Raw genomic sequence first — 23330 nt, forward strand, 5'->3', positions numbered from 1 at the left:
TGAAACCGTAAATCATTATGAAATATATTACGCTCATCCTTTGCGCAAAAAAAGGATATAAAATGTTGGTTTTGAGTGAATTTTAGTTCAAGAGATATTATTTCTTAGCCCCGTTTCTTTTTCATAGTATTTTTTTTTGTTTGACGCAAATTTTGTGGACTTTATTTTATTTGTTAAAAAGTGCGATTTGGGACAGGGAACTGCTATGAAACCAGTAGGGCATTTATGTACGTGATAAAATGCGCTTTGAAATACTCAAATATGGTATTTTCATGTATATTTTTCTGTCGATGTTTGATGAGTATTTCCCCTATGTAATCTTAGTGGAGGAAACTCTGCTACTTTTGCTGTAATTGATAACAAAAATATATAGTCAAACTTAGTTCGCTCGAACCTGGAGTAAAAGTTCAAATTTGTGTTAGAGCCAACCGCAGTTGAGTTTTTATCATGTATCCTACTTGTTTAAGACATAGGTGTGGAAATTATCCTGGTTATATACTTATTTATTATTGTATAAAATGATACAAATTATTTTGCCCTTAGGTAAGGGAAGCATGCCTATATATTGTCTGCTTAAGAAAGGTGGTTGCTTAAAACATGTGAAGCTGGGAACAATGAGTACGTTTCGAGACATTTTTGTTTTGTGGTTTAAGCCATTATACTGCTGAATATCAGTGGCCGCTGGTTCAATTTGTACTGTAGATGATAGCCTTTCACCTATTTATCCTTTGCAGACACTTTAGATCACCGTTTTATCCTCATTTGTTTGCAAAGGATGATCGTACTGCATTTCATAATGATTTACAACCTTATTGAAAGTTAAGTAACGCCAAAACGTGCCGTGATTTAGCGCAAGAAACACACTGGCAATAACAAAAGTTATCATAAGAACTCTGTGACATCTTCAGAAGTTATCACAAGAACTCCGGGAACATTTGAAAAATCGGGTATAAATCTGTTAGCCGGTGCTTTAATGTTTGCAATTTTGCATTATAATTAGGTAATTATGTATGGCAAGGATGAAGACCAGAAATAAACCGTCAAACTTGTGAATTGGGGGCAAGTAATTTGGAAAAATTTTACTGAATACTTCCAGATTTGAAGCAAGAGGCGATGAAAAATGGCATGTGAATTAGTTTTTGACACATAATACAAGATGTAAGACAAGCTTAATTATTACAGTTTAATTCAGCACCTAAAAACTCATTTTTGAACGATGAAAATAACCATTTTTAACGAGTGTTTTTGTAGTATATACAGATGTTTTCCGACGAACTCCGTGACAGTTATCACAAGAACTCCTGAACAAGATCATAAGAACTCCATCCTACGTGTAACACTTCCTCCCCCGTGTGATTGTCCATCACAAAATTGTCCATCACAGAATTTAAACAAGATATGTTTGTAAAACATGTATGCACCCTATCAGCAGCCAATTAGTCGTGTGGCTAGATTATTGTTACTGACCTTTGACCTAGATACCAAAAAATCAAAAGAGGTTATCTACTGGTCATGACCAGTCACCAGATCAGTGTGACTGTTAAGGTTGTGTGCATCAATTTTATGACAAAGTTGCCCTTCACAATTTTCGCACTATAAAGGGCCATAACTAATATTAATATGTTAATTGCAAGGAAAATCAAACTTGACTTGATATAACGTACAAACATGCCAAATATAAACAAAATCATCGGTATCTTTTAAGGAAACCAATTGTGTACGGACAGACAGACGGGAATTGCTATTCATTATACATGTACGTCCAGAAGATCTTCGACCGTAGAATGAACATATTAAAAGGTGTACTTGTAGTTAGACCAGAACAGAAATCATTCCAGGAGTACATAGTGCGAGTTATTTATTATGCATCCCTTTCAAAATAAATAGGGTGTATATTGCTTTGCACAGCATCTGCTGTCTATTTGTCCGCACAGCCCACCTTGTTAAAAATTATTTTACATAAAGTCTGTGGATTTGGTTATACGGTTGGTTCTAACTAGTAGATGACCCCTTTTGATTATTTGGTTAGTTGTTACGCTAGACCATATATCACCGATTTTCCACAATCGTGCAGTTTTCTCTGGTACTGTTAAGGTCATTCTTGGCAGCAACTCGGCATACGCATTTGCAAAAAGTTTCAATAGGACTACTTTTACAGAACAACTGCACATTTACTTTACTACCAAGCCGTCCGTTACCTCATTAAGTAGAGCGTTGAATTGTGAATCGGGCGACACGGGTTCGATTCCTGAACTGTGCGGGTCACTTTCGTTGCGATTGGTCCTGAAATCTTTTCTATGGTCATTTGCACTGTACCTCTGCTCTGGCATGTACAGAAGTTATCAGCGAGTGTGAAGGCTACTAGTACCAGTAAACTGCTTGATAGTCTGCCCATGGGGACGTTGACCTTCGGCAGACTAACCTGAAAGTCAAAAGGGTTAATTGGTACTAATAATGACTGACCTCCATAATAAATCTCAGGATTTTAGGTCAAAGTATTCTCTAGTTATTGGCCTAGACTACAACAAGCTTGTCCGACTAGAGAATGCTTTAGTCTACAACACCCTTAGATTTTGTGTAGAGGTAAGTCATCACTGTTAAAGCGACCCTGTTTATATTTAGGGTCAAATGTCAAGGCCACCATGACCTTCACTACAAAAAATCTTGCCAGACTAATTACTAAAGACGCTTTGGCGTACAGTATTGAGATGGTCATGAGTAGCAGACCAACCCAAAATGACCCTCGAAACAATACCTTGAAAATATTTGGCCTGTGGTCCTAAGAATAAGTGGAGGTTGGTCATGTTTGTTAAACGACCCCATTTTACATTGAGGTCAGCCAGTCAAAACTCTAGTTTAACTGACGTGTATTTTTGTGCTTAAATATAGCCACCAGTGCATTGCAATGAAGTCAACATGTTAAGGTGGCAGTGACCATGTCCTGATCTTTGAAAAATGTGCATATAAGAAGTCCATGTCACATGACTACAGTTATTGGTTATATTGTTAATTAAGACATATGAGTAAATATGTGTTATTTCGTTTCAAACAATGATCGATGTTTTACTATAAATAGTAAAAAGACAAGGTGTGTAAAATATACATGTATAATATTTCTATTAAATTTTATTTACTGTATGCCAATCAGGGTCTTCTAAGCATTGTGCCAACGCATAGGCTACCGATTACAAGTGCTATAATTGTGTTAGAGTAACGCTTGAATGGTTCGCAAAATATCATAAACAAGAGGACCAAGACGGCCTAGATCGTTCACCTGACTCATCGAACTCATCCGAGCAATTATCAAAATAAACTTGCATACCAATTTCCAGGATATTTGGATAACAACAGTAGCCACTAGAGAGTTAACAAGATTATTCTATTTTTAGCTCCTGTGACCCAGTTTTTCATCAGAGATTACCCATATTCAGACTCATCCAAGCAATTATCTAGGAAACTTGACGACAAATGAGTAAAAATGTGACCACTAGAGTGTTAACAAAGGTTTTTTTCCATATTAGGGCGGTGTGACCTAGTTTTTGACCCCAGGTTATCCATATTTGAAACTTGATCTAGAAATCCTGATCAAGTTTGATGGCAATTGAGTTAAAAATGTGACCACTAGAGAGTTAACAAGATTTTTCTATATTTGGGCGGTGTTACCTAGTAATTTACCCCAGGTGACCCATATTCGAAGTTGATCTAGAAATCATCAAAACACACTTTCAGACCAATTTCCAGCATATTTGGATCAAAACAGTAGTCACTAGAGTGTTAACAAGATTATTCTATTTTTTAGCTCCTGTGACCTTCTTTTTCATCCGAGATTACCCATGTTCGAACTAATTTGAGAAAAATACATAGACAAACATCCTGATTAAGTTTGATGGCAAATGAGTCAAAAATGTGACCACTAGAGTGTTAACAAGGTTTTCCATATTTGGGCGGTGTGACCTAGTTTTCGATCACAGGTGACCCATATTAAAACTTTACCTAGAAATCATCAAAACACACTTTCAGACCAATTTTCAGCATATAAAAAACAGTAGCCACTAGAGCGTTAACAAGATTTGTCTAATTTTAGCTCCTGTGACCTAGTTTTTCATCCGAGATGACCCAAGTTCAAACTCATCAGAGCAATTACCTAAACAAACATCCTGACAAAGTTTGATGATGATTGAGGCAAAAATGTGACCACTAGAGTGTTAACGAACATATGTGGACGGACGACAGACGATCTGAGCTTGCTCAGGTGAGCTAAAAATCTTCATGATTCTGTAGGCATTCGTTATTATCCCGGATTATCTTTACATCATCTGAAGAGCAAACATTCTTGTATGCATGTACAAACTTGTTATGTAAATTGACCTGCTTGACCGCTCTTAACTGTTAAAGATACTTTCAGATTAGTTAAAGTTTAGAACTTAAAAACCCCGTCGTATAAAAAATTTTTAACAGTTTTCCCCCTAAGGTTTTTTAAAGCAGCAGTCCCGATTAAGCTTTTTTTCATGAAAAATTTTGAAATGAAATAAAAGTAAATTTTTTGTATAGTAAAAATAAAGGATCAACCCAGTTATGAAAGTGAAGTAAAAATATGTTAAATGCCTTATGTGTTATATCGCGTAGAGATATAAGTTAACATATTCACCATTTATCACTTATAACATGTAAAGTATTACTTGAGTCTTGAATATTTCTACTTTGCCTAAATTTTCACAAATTTGATTTATTGAAATTGAACTATTTTCTCTCATCTAGAGGCATACTGCTTTAATATGTTTTGTTGCTGTTGTATCAGATAAAAGAACGATAACAATAAGATATTCTTAATATCTCAGTTAAACTTTCATAATAGTTGAAAATCAAAGTGCTGCAGCACTAAATGCGACGGACATGCAACCGGAGAGACATTAAGGCTTTTTTTTAGAAAAAAACAAAACAAAACAAAACACAAAATATATAACAGAGAAAATTTGTTCCATACAAGTTCGAGATTTGTAGAGCAATATATTTTGTGTCCCAAAATGATATAATCAAACTGATAATTCATATTTTCTACTTTCAAGCATTTAAATACAGAATGAAATGTAAAACTAAAAACTCTGGTCAAACTTGTAAATCAGTGTCCTTATCGATTTATTCCAAGAAATGATATGTAAATAAAAAAAAATACTGTCAACGAAATATTTCTAAAATAAAACCATGCAAATAAACTTCAAGCATAATTCATTATACATTTGAGAATGCTATTTAGAATTGCTTCGTGTTATATCATAGTGGGCATATAGACAACAAAATATTAGTCATTTGTATTTTTATTTCTCTTGGATATGTCTCATTAAAGTTTTTTGGTTAAAATCATCAGCAATTAATGGTGTATTTTTTAGATTTTTTTTTTATTTACAAGGTAAAGATGTAGAGGCCAGAGCACATCGTTTTTATTTTAATTTAAATGTCACTTAAGCACTACAGTGTTTAGTTGTCCTTTTCAATTTCACACTAAATTCCATTTTCAACTTGTTTGCTTCTTACAATTGTATAGAATTTCTAAAAGTATTGCATGTAATCCGCTGGTTTATTACATGTATAATGTGTACTCCCTAATCGCTTGTCAGGTGAAGCAGAATCTATATTTAGAATAGCGAAGGTTAACTCATATCGTGACCTAGAAAAATATGTAAACAAACCACAAGAATCGGAAGTAGAACTGATATTATATAACTTCCTTACCATGAAAGACTACAGGGTGGTAAAGTGTTGAAAAACTCTCTTCTTACATGCATTTTCAAAAAAAGATATTTATACTAACCATTGTACTGTATCTAATTTATTAATAACTGCTGAATATTCAGCATGAGTCAAGAAAATAGTTCTTCTTTTATTAATGCGCGAGTTATCCTAGAGTCACGAAAAACTTTTGATTTGTTAATAATAATGTTTTGTATAATGTAGAAATATTTATTTCCTACTAATAATGTCTTGGAACTCAGAGCTTCCACATTTATTGTAGTATAACTTGCTGTCCTACTTTTTCGACAGCGGTAAATCGTTTCGGCAGTAATTTGCATATTGCGCAATAATACTACGGGACTACAACGTTTTTATCAATAATATACGTTCATATTTTAACTTGGATAACTTAATTTGAAATTGTAAAGGCTAAATATGGAAGATTTTAAGATATCCCGACAAAGTATGGGAGTTTTGAAGGATCAAATTCATGTACTATTTCTTGGGCTGTTAATCGGTTTAGGACACTTTGCGCGATTGTAGCCGACGAAATCCCATGTGTAGATGACTTAGCTCTGAACGCGCCTGAGGGCGCGTCCGTCGCAAAAAGTATTTACTAAATGGTACTCGTGTCTCATAAAACCAATCGCTATTGATAACGCGGGTACAGTTAATCAGTGTATACAGTTAATCAGCGTATAAGCTCCATGTCTTCGTTGGTGGGGTGGTCATTCGTATAAAAAGATGTCATCTAAACCACTTGCAGGAAAAATTTGTGTCGTCACCGGGGCCACAAGGGGAATAGGTAAAGGGATAGCACTTCAATTGGCTGACAAAGGAGCAAAAGTGTACATAACCGGGCGAACTCTAGATCCACCAAAAGGTTCAAAAGTTGGAGGATGTTTACGCGATACAGCACAAGAAGTCGAGAGACGCGGTGGAATTTGTGTCCCAGTACATTGCGACCATTCAAAAGACCTGGACATCGAAAGGCTGTTTGAACAAGTTAAACGCGAAAATGAGGGACAGTTGGATATATTGGTAAATAACGCGTATTCGGCTGTTAATGCAATTTTCAGCTCCTTGAATGTGAAATTTTGGGAACAGTCGCCAACTATGTGGGATGAAATAAATAATGTTGGACTAAGGAATCATTATATTTGTTCTGTTTATGCTGCAAGAATGATGGTTCCCAGGAAACAAGGACTTATAGTAAACGTATCGTCCGCAGGCGGTCTTAGATATCTGTTTAATGCCGCTTATGGTATCGGAAAAGAAGCTTGTGACAGAATGGCAGCAGATTGTGGATATGAGTTGAGAAAGCACAATGTAGCATTTGTAAGTTTGTGGCCTGGTGCTGTTGGTACGGAAAATGTTTTAACAAAACTACAGGATAATTTGAGTAACCCTGACTTTGAAGTGGATAAAAATTTACCAAAAGCGTTGCAACAACCTGAAAAAATGTTAGAATACTTTGAAAAGGCCGAAACAACCGAATTCGCTGGGCAGTGTATAGCTGCGATGGCAACCGACGCTGAATTGATGAAAATGAGCGGGAAAATCGTACAGACGTGTGATTTGGCGCGAAGGTATGGACTACAAGATGCTGAAGGACACGGACCTTTGGATTACCGACAAATTAACGTTATTTTGAGACAGTTCGGACACCCTTGGCTAGCAAATTGTATTCCCGACTTTGTTCGTATACCAAAGTGGATTGTCGCTTTAGTTGGAAACAAGCTATTTTAAGTTGTTATTTTGAAGAGATAGTGTGTGGATGATAATGAAGTAACCGTGTTTTGTAAAATATGTACATTGTATCTTACAGAATGCATATAAACTTAGGTAAATGAAACAAATGAAGAGAAAACTGATTTAAAAAGAGTGCAATATCTCCAAAGTCAATGTTATTTTTAATTATTCATTGTTGGTGTATAATTTTTTTTGTATTGACATTTAGGTATAAGCAGGAACCTTTAGCTAGTCATATTCCTGATAATTTGTTTATGTAGTAGTTGTGGCCGGAGCGTCTCTCAATGAGGCGATGCTTAGCTGAGCTTCTCAGACAGTTCTGGAGATTGTTTACTCTTTTTGGTATTTCTCTTCCACATTAATGCATGAATGTTACTTTTTTTGGATATCTGATTTGCAGTTCCATAGTTTTTTTTCTTGTTTCTTTTTTACACAAGTTACAAGTTTATAGTGGCAGTATTAGTGGCAGTCTTCGCTATTTCTGTCTATATCCGTTCTGACCATCAACCGACTTTGTTAAAATGCGACAACTTCTTCTCATGAATATGAAAAGAAAATGGATATGTTTGATAGAAAAAAATCTATTCCAGCTGAATGTGAATAGTCAGACTTCTTACAATTTCAATTTTTAGACTTTTTACCACTTTCATTTGTTAATAAGAAAATCATTGCAAAATATAATTTCTAATGTATTCATTTGTTGTTTTTCTTTTAGATAAGCATTAAAACATTTTAATTTAAAGATATTTATTTCAGAAAAGGTAATTGTGATTGAAATATTTAAACAACTACATGTATATACGCTTTCATTTCATTCACAAGTTTCTCACAAACAAATGGGTCTAATAGCAGATAAGTCGATATACAGCAATTGCCGTTTAATTCAAGAAACGCGTAAGCGCTGTTTTTGATATACTTATCTTTATCAGTACCAGTAACTTACACAAACACCAATGAAATAACTGTATATTTTAATAATTTGCACTTGCAAATCGTGAATGCTCACAAGCGTAAAACAGCCAAGAAATCCATAATCAGTCGTGTGATTATGAGGTGCCTTTTTCGTTCAACATTTGTGAGCATATAATTGCCCTTAGTTGTTTTGACACTTTGATTTTTGTTAGGAACATATCTCTAAAACTATAACAGGTATCAACATGAAGCTTTGTAGGTAAATAAATCTCATTAGTAGATGTGCAGTGCTTAAGAAATATAACTCTGTCTTGCCTAATTTTGGAGTTATTGATCTTTATTCATTTTTACATTTTAAAATTTTCTGGGACATAACTCTAAAACTGTTAGAGATATCAACATGAAACTTTGTAGGTAGATAGACTTTATTGGGTCAAAGTGCAGTGCCAAAAAAAAAAAAAAAAAAAAAAATACATAACTCTGCCTTGCCTAATTTTGGAGTTATTGCCCTTTTTTCATTTTTGCACTTTGAACTTTGTCTATGAAAAAGACAATTGTCTGTTGATAGATCTCATTTGTACATTGCAAAAGAACCATAACCCTGCCTTGCCTTACTTTTGAGTTATTGCCCTTCGTTTATTTTTACTCTTGTTTAATTAGATTGCATACTATGTAACATTTTCTGATTTTTTAAATTGAATTAAATCATAATTTAAGAATGATCAAAGATTAGAAAAGTGAGTTTGAATTTTTGTTAAGTATTGAATTTTTTTAGTATACATATAACTATTTCGCAACATTAGATATATAATAACGACTAAATGTTTCTTGGATTATTTTAACAATAATAAAGAGAAACATTCTAACATGTCTGTCAGAATGTTGCTCTTTATTATTGTAAAGATAATAATGCAATAATAACTTATATAAAATTGACTTGCTTGACCGCTTATAAACTGTTACATTCAATAATTACCATAAACTTTATTATTACGGTATACTGTAACGAACAGAACAGAAGGTTTATTTAGTCGTATGCATAGTACAGCATATAGATTTTGCGACTCCGTAAATATGGTATTGCACGGCCGTGCATATATTTTGACGTGACGTCATTAGCGTTATACAAACATAGTGTAAAGACGCGCTAAATGCTAGCGTTATACTATAGGCGCGTCAATTAAAAATGACTCTTATTTCACTTTAAACGGTCTATTTTTTTGGGTATGTGATAAATAGAATATTGAATTCGTGTAAGTTCATTACTGTATTTATTGCACTCGTTGAATAAAATAATATTATGCTCGCCTGAGGCTCGCATAATATAATTTTATTCAACTCGTGCAATAAATTCAGTAGTGAACTTACACTCATTCAATATCCTGTATACAATACATGGCAATAATATTCTTACATATTTACGAGAGTGTTGTATTTTAATCACGGTTTAGTAACTCTTGGCGTTTTTTAGATGACTTCAACAAATATAATGCGATGTTATGAAGTAAAAAACGTTTGTTCTCTGTTTTCATAAGTTCAACACATTTCATCACCTATAATATCTCGGAATATTTTTCATACGTAGATCATTTAAATTGTTACATTCCTGTACAAAATGAAATCCATCCTCAATTGTTAGCTTGTCACACTATTCACATAGTCTATTTTGCCTCTCAATAGTCCTGTGTCTTCCATATTCGATATTAAGACAATGCGAGGACATTCTTATCTTTGATATTATTTGTCTATGTTTGAAATTACATATATTTATTTTTATAAGATACAGATAAACTCAGACCCTTTTTCAATTCTCTTAACAAAGTCAAACTTGGGCTATTATCCATTCGAATTCTACATTCTGTAATAAAATTATTAATCACTCTAGTTTTCAGTACGTTCAAAGATTCAGGCAGTAACAGTACTAGCTTTTATAGAAATAGCGGTCATTTGATTTTACTCAATTGGAAAATACTTCTAACGTTTTAGTTAGTGATCAGTTAATAAAGCAAAAATATATGACATATTCATGTAACCGTATCATGAAGTTTAGGCACCCACCGGTTTCCACCGTCGGGAGAAACAGCGCACACAGCAGTAATAACCCAGTTTTTGGGGATACTGGTTTATTATCGATGAATATCTCCGAATACTGTTTTCCCCGATGTTTTTGAGCTTATACATAAAGATAGTTATTTCTATTCTATATAATGATAACCCGGCATACCACATTTGTATTTTAGCAGTTTTTGGCTAAACAGTCAAGTAGGATAGGTCAAAATACTTTGTTTTATTGTAGGGCAAGATTACTTCCTACTTCAAATTGACGTTATTGAAATATATTTCAACTTCCTTTTTAAGTTTTCTTAACACACAAACAAATCACCTAAAACAAACATTTTTTCTTCATTGAAGTATTAACAGCTACGTACGTTTAATAATGTATACCTTTTTAGTAATATATATTTTGTTATTTGGTTAAACGATTAAGTAGGATAGGTCAAAATACTTTGTTTTATTGCAGGGCAAGATTACTTCCTCATTTAAATTGACTTTATTGAAGTATGATTATTAACAAGCATGTCATCCCTGAGATATAAAAGTTATTGTCGAATTATTTCCTAAAACAAGCACTTTTTATATAAATGTTTGAAATTCTTTGAAATAATAACAGCTGCAAATTGTTGAAATAAAGAAGAGTTGCATTTGTGCGATAGCTTTGTTGTTTACCTTGGTATATTTTTGCAATGCATATATATACTAAAAATTAGTCAATCACGGATGTTGATATACTTGGTACCGTGACGTTTCATGCAATCAGCCAATCATGGTAACAGTCAATTTAACATAAAAACTAGTAAAAATGCGAGTGAGTGATTTGATATATATAAACTTGCGTCAGCGAGATTTTATCGACCGTACAAAGTGTTGTTTTATTTTTTTAATGTTGTCAAAGTGATCTACTACCTGATAAACAATCCGAAATATGTTAGGATGTGAATATTCAAATGAAATTTACATTTAATTATTCAAGTGAGAACGAATCATCCTTAATTGTAGAGAAAAAGAAACGGGAGTGGTTGTAATTTGAAAAGAAAATACTGACGCAGTGGGGAAAACGCGCTATAAAAGGCTTCTTTCGCAAACCAAAAATCTAAAACTGACATCTCGCGATGGACGTATGCTTTCTTTTAGTAGTCGGGACTTTTGTTGTCGGATGCGAGGCAGCTGTGCCCATCTTGTAAGTAAATCAAGATATGTATATCTTTAATGCATTAATTGAAAACATTTTATACATGCTATTTAGATGAATTACAATTAATTGAGATAATAATAATGATAATAATTAAAAGTGATACAAACATTTTTTTACGGTCTCATTGATTCTGATTATATTCTTTATCAAACAGTTACATTTTATTTATCGATTCACTTTTCAAATACTGTACGTTTTCAATAAATCTCACTTTTATGCTAGATCTGATTTAAAGATTTCGCAATAAAAAGTTGAAATAAGTCATTAACGTGCGAAAGAGGTTCTCGTTATTTTTAGTCTTATTGAATTAAAAATGTGACAAAAGATATAATTTATCTTACAGCGGCCAAGGATACGGTGTACAGTTGCATGAAGGACAGGTATAACTTGATAGAGTTTAGTACACACATTTTAAGCTTTTGTAAAATTAGGTTAGAATCATCTTGTATTGAAATTAGTAAATCTTATTGAAATTTTAAGTTTTGATCCCAAGCAAATTAGATTATACTGTGGATAAATTCAGGAATTTGAATTTCTATCGATATTATTTATATTTTCATCATTTGGTGAAATAATTAAAGGCACATGATGCCTCAGTAATCCATATTTTTTATTATTTTGAAACGTGAAACATGTGTTTGTTGAGGTTGTAATTTTGGATTTAGAGTATGATAGATGTGTAACAAATGAAGATGCTATGGCTAAATGGCAGTAATGTGCTGTTAAGGTAGCAAAATTTAACAAACCAGTATTTTGACTTCCGTACAAAATGCTAATTCACTGTAAAAATACCAATTGCCAACTGAGTAAATGAAGCAAAGGCTAAATAGTAATTGAGTTTATTTGGAAACTTTAACAAGATAACAAAAATAAAAGTATTTTTAGAAATAATAATGATAGCATTTCTGAGTCATAGTGGGCCTTTAATTCAGATAATTCCGAGATGTGATGTTGGTGAAACGTGCACAATTGACCGAAACTGTCGGGCACCAGACGGAACAAGTTATTGTGTGAAAGACACTTGGATGAAAGGTAAAATACTAGTATAAGTTAAAAAAAACACTATTATTGTTCTTTAAGTTAAAGTTCAAGCTGTCTATTGCTAATTTCAGGGTTATTATTTGATTAATTAATCAATTAATTAACTAATTAAAGATAAGGAAAACATAAATTGAGCGCCGCGAAGGCTCTATTCTAGTGGCATAAGCCTTTTATGCCATCATCATAATAGTTATCATGAATTTATGACAATATTGTCGTTGTTTAATGATTGTTATTTATTTATTTCAATTGAAAAGTTCATATGCTAGTAGAATATGAACTGTATGTAGTTCTTTATAAAATCGAATGTAAGAGAGATAGATAATTTCTATTAAATCTTTTTCTTATTGATACCATTTGATTTAGAGTGTCTGTTGATTTTTCAGGGTGCCCTGCAGGACAGTCAGAATGTACCCTGTATAACGGTACTACCGGATGTTCATCATGTTGTGACGGTGTTCCAGAATGTGCAGACCTGTCAGATGAAGAGCCTTGCAATAAATGTAATTTGCATATTTGTTCATCAGAAATGGAAGAGTTCATGGAGAGCTTTTTTTTGTATAGGCGATATGAACGGGCTTCGATCGTTCATACGTTCATAATTCTTTATTCGAGTTTTCCTCTGAAATTTTGAATATAAATTTACTTTAAAAGTTTTTAAGGGTAACACCCTATCTGCAATAAAAGCATCCACTTCTTACAAACCTATAGAAAAATCGTCAGCAAGCTTGGTATTTTTTTAATGAATAGAGATTTTCAGTTCATCTAGGTCAGCTGTGAAACAATAACTTAATTTAAAATATTTTGAATGTTTCAGATAAATGTAAAAAAACATGGCGGATGGTATTCGAACATGACTCAAAGGGAAATGTCTTAGCTGGAAGTAAGCCGGACTTAATGAACGCTGTCAGAAGGGTATGTTATTTTTACGCACACGATTTCATCAAAATAAATGGTGATTCCATTTGTTTCTCTCATGCAATATCTATATCATTGACATTTCATCTTAACATTGTAGACTGTTTCTTTTTAAATAAAACCGATTTCCAAATCAATAAAATAATGTCTTTAAACGCAAACTGTTTTCATTAATTGTATCAGTAACGAAATAACAATACAATCCAGCGCTATATTTTTTACTAACGTATATATTTTTTTGAATCATTAAATTTGAGTACAAAAATATAAACACCCACATTTTATTCAATTTGTTATTGAGGTGAAAGAAAATAAATATAATATGTAATTATTTTAGGGCGCTGAAATTAAAATGTTAAGAGGAAATTATGTTGACAGCGCAGACACTACTCTGGTAATAGGAGACGAAGTTTGCGCACAGAGCATTCATCACGTTTCTAAAGGATCATGGGCAACGTTCCAGGTAAATCATATACATGCATGCAAAACACATTAAGTTGAAAAAAAATTTATTGCTGCTTCAATCAAGTGGGGATGAAGTACGGAAGAGCATAAGTGCCAAGTGTGTGTGTTTTTATTAACTCGAAATTTCGAGTTAGTAAATCGAAATTTCGAGTAACCTATCTCGAAATTTCGACTTAGTAACTCGAAATCTCGACTAAGTAACTCGAATTTTCGACATACTAACTCGAAATTTTGAGTTACTTATCTCGAAATTTCGATTTAGTAACTCGAAATATCGACTTACTAACTCGAAATTTCGACATACTAACTCGAAATTATGAGATACTTATCTCGAAATTTCGACGTACTAACTCGAAATTTCGACTTAGTAACTCGAAATTTCGACTAAGTTACTCGGAATTTCGACTTAGTAACATTACTAGAATGGTCAAAGTTATGAGTTACAAGAGTTAACATAATATAAGATATAGTGGGGAGTGCGATTGAACAATGGAGTGGGAGAAACGTGTGCCTTGACAAACTATTAAAGTTAAACTTAAACTTATTAGTGTGGTCACTTTTGACAATGGCATGTACACGCCCGACCTAAAAAAAACAAACACAAGGCTTCCTTTAATTTGTACTTTCAGGCGTTCTTCAGGCGTTGTATTGTATCTCACCTGTTCGAACATATCTTTTCACTAATCATATTCTTCTCATCCCTGTGAATAAAATGATCCTATACTTCACGAGTTGGGCATCTGAGGAAAGTACCGCGGAGTGGCCAAAATAGGGCGTGCTGAGGCCTACTGTCTATATTTCTTGTAAAATCGGATGCTTTAATATTATCCCCAACATGTATATAACAACAAGTTCCACTTTTATCAACACAATATGATTCAAAGTCTTAGTAAATAAATGAATATAGTATATTGACACCCCCACACAAAAATCAATCAAGAAAATGGGAAGAATATGTTTGGTATGTGAGGACAATTTGACCCTATTTAATTGTTCTGTTACATGCATAGGTACTCTGTCAATGTGCAACAGCTTCATATGAAAGAAAGTATCTTGAATTCAATCCTTGCTTTCACCGGCAACCAATGTAAGTCGTGCACTGTAAGTCAAAATTTCGAGTAATAAGTCGAAATTTCTGGTAAGTAAGTCTAAATTTCGAGTAAGTAAGTCGAAATTTCGAGTTAGTAAGTCGAAATTTCGAGTTAGTAAGTTGAAATTTCGAGTTAGTAACTCGAAATTTCAAGACAAGTTACTCGAAATTTCGAGGTAGTAGTTCGAAATTTCGAGATAAGTAAGTCGAAATTTAGAGTTAGTATCTCGAAATTTCGAGTTAATAACTTGAAATTTCGAGTTAATAAAAACATACACCTGGCACTCATGGTCTTCCGTAATGAAGCCAATCCTATTAATGCTTTTATGGACCAGAAAGTAATTTATATTTATATCTAAATTAGTTAATTGTTTAAATAATACAACATATATTCTAAGACATAATCATTTTAAATGATACAACATGTAATGAAAGACTAAATCATTACTTCTAATTATGGTGCAAGTGTTGTTAAACTAAATAATTTACTTCAAAATGTATGTATTGTAAGACTTAGCCATGACTTTATAATCATATATTGAACATCATTTGGAAGAATGTGCCTTATAGCTATAAAATCATTGAGCATGTGTTGGACGGCTGAACATTTACTTTATCATCACTTTAATCATCCGAGGACTGAACCACAGAACGTGTATTCGAAGACTAGATCATTAATTATTTCAATAGAAAATCGTAGAGAAAATATTGGGGGACAGAACTATTATTTTACATTCATAATAATGTGTGACTAATACAAATGCAGGGAAAGGCATATTGGTGGTTTACGGTTACTTGTACGACCGGAGATTTCTCGATGTCACGGTGGTATGTTGGAGACCGCACAAAACCAGCTGACAATCAGGCGGCTTATGGATTCAAGTGGTTTGCAAGGTATTTATTCATCATCAAGAAAAAGTACAATTCATCAGTATCAAGTTTAATGTCACAGACTTTGGTGTGACACACTATTTGATTAAGATATCTTTATTTTCCATATTCTCTACTTATTCAAGATATTTCGAAATTCTGAAATTCTGAAATATACAAACAAATGGTATAACAAGAAGGAATGACCCAATATTTACCTTGTGTACAATGAGTTACATATTGATTTGAGCTTTATTTCGGGAATGAAATCGAGAAGCGTTTTGTCTGCAATAAGATATCTTTTTCATGTCACTTAATAAATGTATTTGACCAGTACTTTACAATGAGATATAACAATGTAATAAACTTAAAAATTCAGTAAGATTACTTTACAAGTTATATCGTAGTAAGTACACATTAATCATTCATATGCTGATCTCTGAAAAACATCTCAATATTTAGTCTTAAAATCGATCAGTGTTTTAGATTACACTAATATGCTTTTGGTAACGCCAGTTGTCCTCGTTATTAATAAAACAAATCAATGTATTTTTCATTCCTTAAATTACCATTGTATTGGATTATATGATAATTATTTAACACAGGGAGGTAGAAGACAAACATATGACTGCCATCCCAGCGACCGGAAATGATATCAGTGCAGTAAATGCACATATTCAAGCTGTTAAACAAAGTGGTTATGGTGTGACAGTTAAGCAAGAATCCAAATCTCTTAACACGGAAGAATATTACAGAGCAGATAACCTTGAGGTTTCGTCAGATGACAAAGAGATTGTTGCCCAAACAGTTTGGAACTTGCTAAACGAAAAATTCAAGACTGCAGTTAAAATTTCGGTAAACATGTTAAACCATTCAAGTTGAAAGTGTTATAAATATACAACAAACTATCTAATACACATTATGGATGTGTATTTCGTATCAAACTTTATTATATACAATGTACACTCAAATGTTTCCATTTTCACTTTTTAGTTTAAACATATTTTATTTCTCAGAATATATATACATGTTATAATTCACAATATACAGATGCAATTCAAATATTCTTAAAAAACAGGATTAGAATGAAAGACAACATGTCTTATGAAATTCTTTCACTTTTTCATGTCTAACAAGAGTTTACGTATGTAATTCATTAAAACCGGAGAATGCAAATATCTAATACATTCCTTTTTTATTTAATTTTAGACATCTGGTCATTGGTTGTTTCAACACTTTGCTTCAAACGGACAAGTCGAAGAAAGTCAATATCTGGTAGGTGAAAACAAAAGGGTCTCAATCGATTCAAACAAACGGGAAACGAAATGGTACTTTGATCCATGTTGGCAGTTCGTGTATTCCCATGATCAGAATGGAATTCGTAAAGGAGGGTCAATACTCGAATTGATTAATGCAGTTAAAGCTGGACATCGTGTAAAAGTAATGATAAATAACAGAATATCTCAAGCTACTAATGTAATCGTAAAAACAGACGTAATTACTGCATTTCTACCAGATATACTTAAAAAATCCAGCATAGAAACGCTAGAGGATCCGACAGGCGCTAAAGGGAAATGGGATTGGATGTTGGTAAATACAAACGGTAAGGTAGAGACCGCAAATTACCTTGTTGGCGAGGGACAGGGCTCGGTGTCAAGCTCGGCTGCCGAAATGAAGTGGTTTATAGACCGCCGAGAATGGAAAATGGTACTTGATGTTGGACCCACTTCTGTAAACAGTGGCTCAAAAGAACATTTGGCAAATGAAATTAAGGTACTAATTAGATGATTGGCGATTTTTAATGAAAACATAAACCAAATAAAACCAATTATGTTTAGTTGTAAAACTGAATAAAGAATCTTAATTCAAACCAATATTTAAAGATTACAAAAATACGACAACAAACAGGGATTTTTCCAGGATTTTGGGAACACGACCCATACCCATGAAATTGGGAATTTCAGCGGTGTTTTATTAAAATTGGGAAAAAATGCATGACTGAAATTTTGCAGTGATTAAATGGATGCAAACAATTACTGTCTAGGATGGCATCTTATAGAATTTTAGCATTATTACAGTGAAGAAGCTCTTATTTACAAAGATTTTAGAATTTTTATTCAATATTCATATTATTTAATGTTCAATTGGGAATTTTTTCCTGTGGATTGGGAAAATATTATACTATTTTAAATTGGGAATATGACCCAATTACGGCTATAAAATAAGCCAAAAAATCCCTGACAAATATACGATATAAACTCCTTCATAACCACGTAATAGAAAAAATGATCGATTAAGATTTATTTATAAAATACTTAAATTTACTTGAAATTTCTTTTCAGGATGGAGCAGATGTACGCTATTCCTGGATAGGTTCCACTGGGGAGTATACTTTTATGGAAGCTGACAACATCGGATTTGATGGTTCTAAACCGGACTTTGGTGCCCAGCACATACGTTCTGTGCTTCTTAAACCAAATGGCAACGAATACAAGTTTGATGTCACATCTAATAAGCTCACTTGGTTGTTTACAATAACGACTAACTCCGGCGTGGTAAGGAGCAGTAAATGGATTGTTGGCGACCATGCATCCCGTGGACATTCCACTGCTAACTACAGGGTGATGTGGTTTGTCGCCAAATAATTGCTAAAAGAAAATGTAGCTACATGTATGTGATTAAGGAGGGAAGTGTATTAAATTTATTTTGATTATTGTATTACACACGCTTTTATGCATGCATATATTCCTTCTTGTATTACAACGTATTTTTATGTACAATTCAAAGATTGGGTATCATCTTGCACGAACATTACTGAAACATGTCAACTTTAGCTGATAGTTTTGTAATAGAAAGAACATCGAAACACGAGGCTGTCTGATTGGTACGAGGAGCCTCCCCCCCCCCCAGTATAAATTAGATTGCCGAGTGTTTTGATGTTCTTTCTTTTTTTGAATCATAGGCAAATATAAAAGCACATTACCTGTTGTCACAATTTGAAAGCCAAGGAAAAGGTAACCAATGAACGAACATTTGAATACAATTTTTTATCGCTATTCTTTCCTCTGTCGTCACAAAAAGAAAACACAAGATAAAAAAGTCAATCAATTGGCATTCTCTGGAGTGCGGGTAACTAAAACCTGTATTCCAATTAACGCACTGTGCATGCATATGTATGTATACGATTTAACTCTGACACATTTTAACAGAAAGGCCCCCAAACTATGATACAAAAAATAATATTGTACCCATTACATCAACATTTCAGCTCTCATAAAAACGTTATCAATTTAAACAAAGATATTTGCATTTTATTAAGTTTTCATTATGTTTACTTTTACAAAATATTCACCTGGGAGTATGGTTTGTGGCCAAGTAAATGATTTCTAAAAACGTTAAAAGACTTGCTCTAAAATCCATCAATAAGAATGACATTTATTTGCTATATATTTATTATTCAAGCTTTATAGACATATCTTTAAAAGTTTTCCTTATTATATACACAGTAGGATACAAATCTGAACATTATAATAGTAGCATCTTGATTTATAATGACGGAGTACTTACATGTTCGTGTGACATAATTGTTTGATAAAATCATAAATATACAGTCTTAAAGTAAATTACATGTTTGTCTAGATTCAACATCCACAAGACTGGTGTGCATATTTTGAAATATGTTAGTTGTCTTTTTAAACATCTCATGTATTCCAGAAAAATTCTTTGTAAATCTAATTGATATTGTACTTTCTCTGTTCAAATGTTTATATGCTGATGCTAAAAGAATTGTATAATGTTTAGAGCAATAAAGTTTTTGAATTTAATTGAATATAACAACATTCTCAGCAAAATATAATAGTTATTGTTTGTTTGTTTATTTTTTTGTGTGTTTTGTTTTCTTTTTAACCTTTGAGAAAATGGCTAGAAAAACAGATTTTGAAATCATGTACAACACTTTCCTAATACCTAGAGAAAATGTATTATCTTATATTTACTTTTTATTAACATATTTGATATTGCCTTAACATATTTGATATTGCCTTTTACTATATGTGCACTGAGATAATGAATGACATTTTCTTTTCATACACGAAGTTCATCTAGCGTAAAGGATAATACAAAGTCCAATTGCCAAAATATACATACACATTCAATGACAAATGTTTTCTGGAGAATTTTAACTATGTATTTACACAGAATACTTGTACATGTTTATCATAGCACAGACACGTTAGAATAGTTCTATGTGTTTTCAAGAAATATGTCTCTGATTTACAATGTATATAAATGGTGGTTGTGGAAATTTGATAAAGAATTTAAAATTCCACAAACTCAGCTACCTTCTAAGCTTTTAATCCTCCTTAAAATTCAAATCAAATACATATAAATAATACGTAATAATGTATAAAGCATTTTAATAGTTTTGTGTTAAAAAATCATGTTATATTTCTCACCGCGAATGCCACATGATGTCTTCACTGACTAGCTTTTTTCAGAAAGATATCTTCCTCTTGCTTGTCAAAATGTAATACAACAAAGATAAAATGATTTATATTTACGAATCTGGAGCATTTCATATTGTAGTTTTATCCTTTTTACGTGAAATATCTAAGTAGACTTCTCCGTCTTTCAATTTGGAAAATAATCATTGTTTTTAAAGTACTGACTGAACAATGAATGGCAAATACATGTAATGCAGACCACAACTAGACGCAACTGGTGTACCGGCTGATATCGGTCTGCATTGGCCTAAAGGATTGATTTTGTTGCCACAAGAATGCTAACAGACAATCAGCAGTGGCTTAGCAATGGCTGAAGATGTTTCTAAAAGACCAAAGACATTCTGATCTTACAAAGAATTGATGCGAATAAAGGACAAACATAAACACTACATTGTTATATACAGTACTTGAACAATACTACATTGTTATATTTGCAGAACACTATATACATTGTTATAATTACACAACACATGGAAGGGATGGAACAATAATTATTACAAGAGGCGTAATGTAATGTAATGTACATGAAACACTTTTTCTCGATTCATTCTTATTTTCGACGTTCAACCCCGATAGGACATCCATTTATTCTCTGGAGTAACTATGACACTCATAAAATTTAGTTGTTTGCACCCTGGTGTGCTTTTTGCAATGTAAATAATTATGTGTCAAACTGGAACATGCAGACAAGCATGCAACAAAGGATTATTTAACAATTTTAATCAGTGAAACGTTACAGATATGGTTGGCAAACATTGGATATCATCGTTATTTTTGTCAAAAACCATGCGAAGAATATTCTGGAAACAGAAGGATCAGATTTCACAGATCATAACCGTATAAATGGGTTAGTGTTTGTTTTCTAAATGAAACCTAGCTTATTGTATGTTTATGACGTGTAGATATCATCACTTGCTTAAAGAATAAAAGAAAAAGAAAACGTCTCAAGTAGGCCTAAAGTACACTTAAAACTTAAAAGGTAAGGACAGTTTAGTTTTTATTTTTGTTACAGTTAGATTTAGTTGACAATTTCAGATCATCACAGTATTTTTGTTCGGGGTAATAAAATAAATAACACATGGGTTTGTGAGTAACAGTAAAAATATCATCCCTCGTAAAAATACTGTTATGAGGCGTAGCCTCGGGTATCAGTATTTTCCTCGGTATGATATTTATACTGTTACCCACAAACCCATGTGTTATTTATATAATGTTATCATTAACATAAAAGAAACTTCAAGATTCGTTCGATAGGCAGATATACGTATAAATTATATATCACGACATGTCATTTTAGATGGTGAAAAAGTTAAAACAAATATTTTCAAGCTTTTGTTTAGAAAAGTAAGGCGTTACTGATGTTACTTTGTAAACCCCGTACCATGCGAGGAAGAAGTAAGTACATGTCTTTTCATTTTGTCCTTTTTAAGCTGATGGAGGACGGGAGTTATAGATACGCCTTTAAAGATCATATTGTGATACGTCAGTTTTACCACGGATTTATATTACATAAATCCGTGGTTTTACATTATAAGGAAAGACGTATCTTTCAAAAAAGAGATGAAATATGATTGCATTAATATTATCTTAAGTGTTGTTTGATGCGTCGGAAAAATGGAAATCTATTGTCCAGCGCCACCTTTTTTAAAACAAGTCATCGAAATCACTTGATAATTCGTACATATTTACCTACTTATTCATGATCATACAAAAATACTTTACTGTAAAGGAAATAATTAACATATGCCATCGCTTTCTGCAGACGGAAAGTTAGTGGGTGAATGCCATGGGAAACTAAACAGATTCATTAAGAAATAAATGTGTGTTTTTCCGGCCAGAGGCCGGTCTGTTTTCAGCTTGACTTCCTGTAAAAATGACCGGGAAGAACTAAATATATGAGAGAAGTTTTCATTGGTTACATGAAATCCTTGAATATCAATAAAATGTAAAGGATAAATCTTGTCATTCTATTAAAGATAAGTCTAAACTTAAATTGTAAGGATAGTTATTGCCTATGTAAAGTAAAATGTAAAGGATAGTTCTGAAATAAAATGCCTTAAGCAGTTTAATTGTGCTCAGGTAAATCTAGAAAATCATGTAGAAAGCTTTGATTTGTGCCAATTATGGGATACTACTGACACATAGCTTGAAATATTTCTCTTGGATCAGAAATTGTAAGCTTGTTGTCAAAATAATAAAGTCACAGCAATAACACGTATAATATCATTTTTTATTTTTCCAACGTTTCGGCAAATGTATGCCTTTTTCAAGGTAAATAAATAATAATAATATCAACGGACGTGACGTCGTAATTTTACAATTAACGTCACGCCCACTTTAGCGGAAAAACGAACAAATACGAACAATTCCAATTCATGATAAAAGAGATAAGTGCACCAAACAAAGCATCAAAATATAAAAACGACACAATAGATATCGGATTAATAAATACGAATATTTCCTATAGGGTTTAATTATAAAAAATGATAATAGGAAAAAACGAATATCTATGTGGCGTAATTCTAGCATTTGTAGCGTGGATTGATATTTTATGAATTATATAATTGAGTATAACAACTTTGTGTTCATTCCTTCTGGAAAATGAGTTTTTAGCTTATGAATCCAAAATGTTTCTTTGCACAAACGATCTAAAGTATTGTAAACAACATCTATGGGCATAAATGAAAAGTCGGTAAAATTATGATCGTCCTTATTAAAATGATTTGCAACATTAGTGGAGAATGCAGGATCTACAAAATTGCATATATCAAATTTATGGCTATTCATTCGTTTAGAC

General features: G+C 32.7%; 2 protein-coding genes across 2 annotated transcripts; both read left to right on the forward strand.

Moving 5' to 3' along the window:
- Positions 1 to 6358: 6358 nt before the first annotated feature.
- On the forward strand, positions 6359 to 8166 carry LOC132735651 (dehydrogenase/reductase SDR family member 1-like). The gene has a single exon (XM_060722626.1). It carries the CDS (start codon positions 6475 to 6477, stop codon positions 7477 to 7479), a length of 1005 nt encoding a protein of 334 aa, XP_060578609.1. The 5' UTR covers positions 6359 to 6474; the 3' UTR covers positions 7480 to 8166.
- A 4884-nt stretch (positions 8167 to 13050) lies between these two features.
- LOC132735647 (uncharacterized) lies at positions 13051 to 19898 on the forward strand. The gene is made up of 7 exons (XM_060722622.1): positions 13051 to 13191; positions 13506 to 13603; positions 13944 to 14069; positions 15928 to 16055; positions 16637 to 16886; positions 17241 to 17804; positions 18374 to 19898. Exons 2-7 carry the CDS (start codon positions 13529 to 13531, stop codon positions 18674 to 18676), a joined length of 1446 nt encoding a protein of 481 aa, XP_060578605.1. The 5' UTR covers positions 13051 to 13191; positions 13506 to 13528; the 3' UTR covers positions 18677 to 19898.
- The last annotated feature ends 3432 nt before the right edge of the window (positions 19899 to 23330 follow it).

This window comes from Ruditapes philippinarum, unplaced genomic scaffold, assembly GCF_026571515.1.
Source record: "Ruditapes philippinarum isolate M1 unplaced genomic scaffold, ASM2657151v2 ctg2476_1_1_1_1, whole genome shotgun sequence".
In the NCBI taxonomy this organism is placed as follows: domain Eukaryota; kingdom Metazoa; phylum Mollusca; class Bivalvia; order Venerida; family Veneridae; genus Ruditapes; species Ruditapes philippinarum.

Bases quoted from the DNA above. Each gene is read 5' to 3' on its own strand.
- LOC132735647 (XM_060722622.1), top strand. From the start codon at position 13,529: ATGGTATTCGAACATGACTCAAAGGGAAATGTCTTAGCTGGAAGTAAG. The intron at 14,070-15,927 runs GTAAATCATATA...ATACAAATGCAG, and splicing joins GATCATGGGCAACGTTCCAG to GGAAAGGCATATTGGTGGTT. The intron at 16,887-17,240 runs GTAAACATGTTA...ATTTAATTTTAG, and splicing joins AGACTGCAGTTAAAATTTCG to ACATCTGGTCATTGGTTGTT.
- LOC132735651 (XM_060722626.1), top strand. From the start codon at position 6,475: ATGTCATCTAAACCACTTGCAGGAAAAATTTGTGTCGTCACCGGGGCC.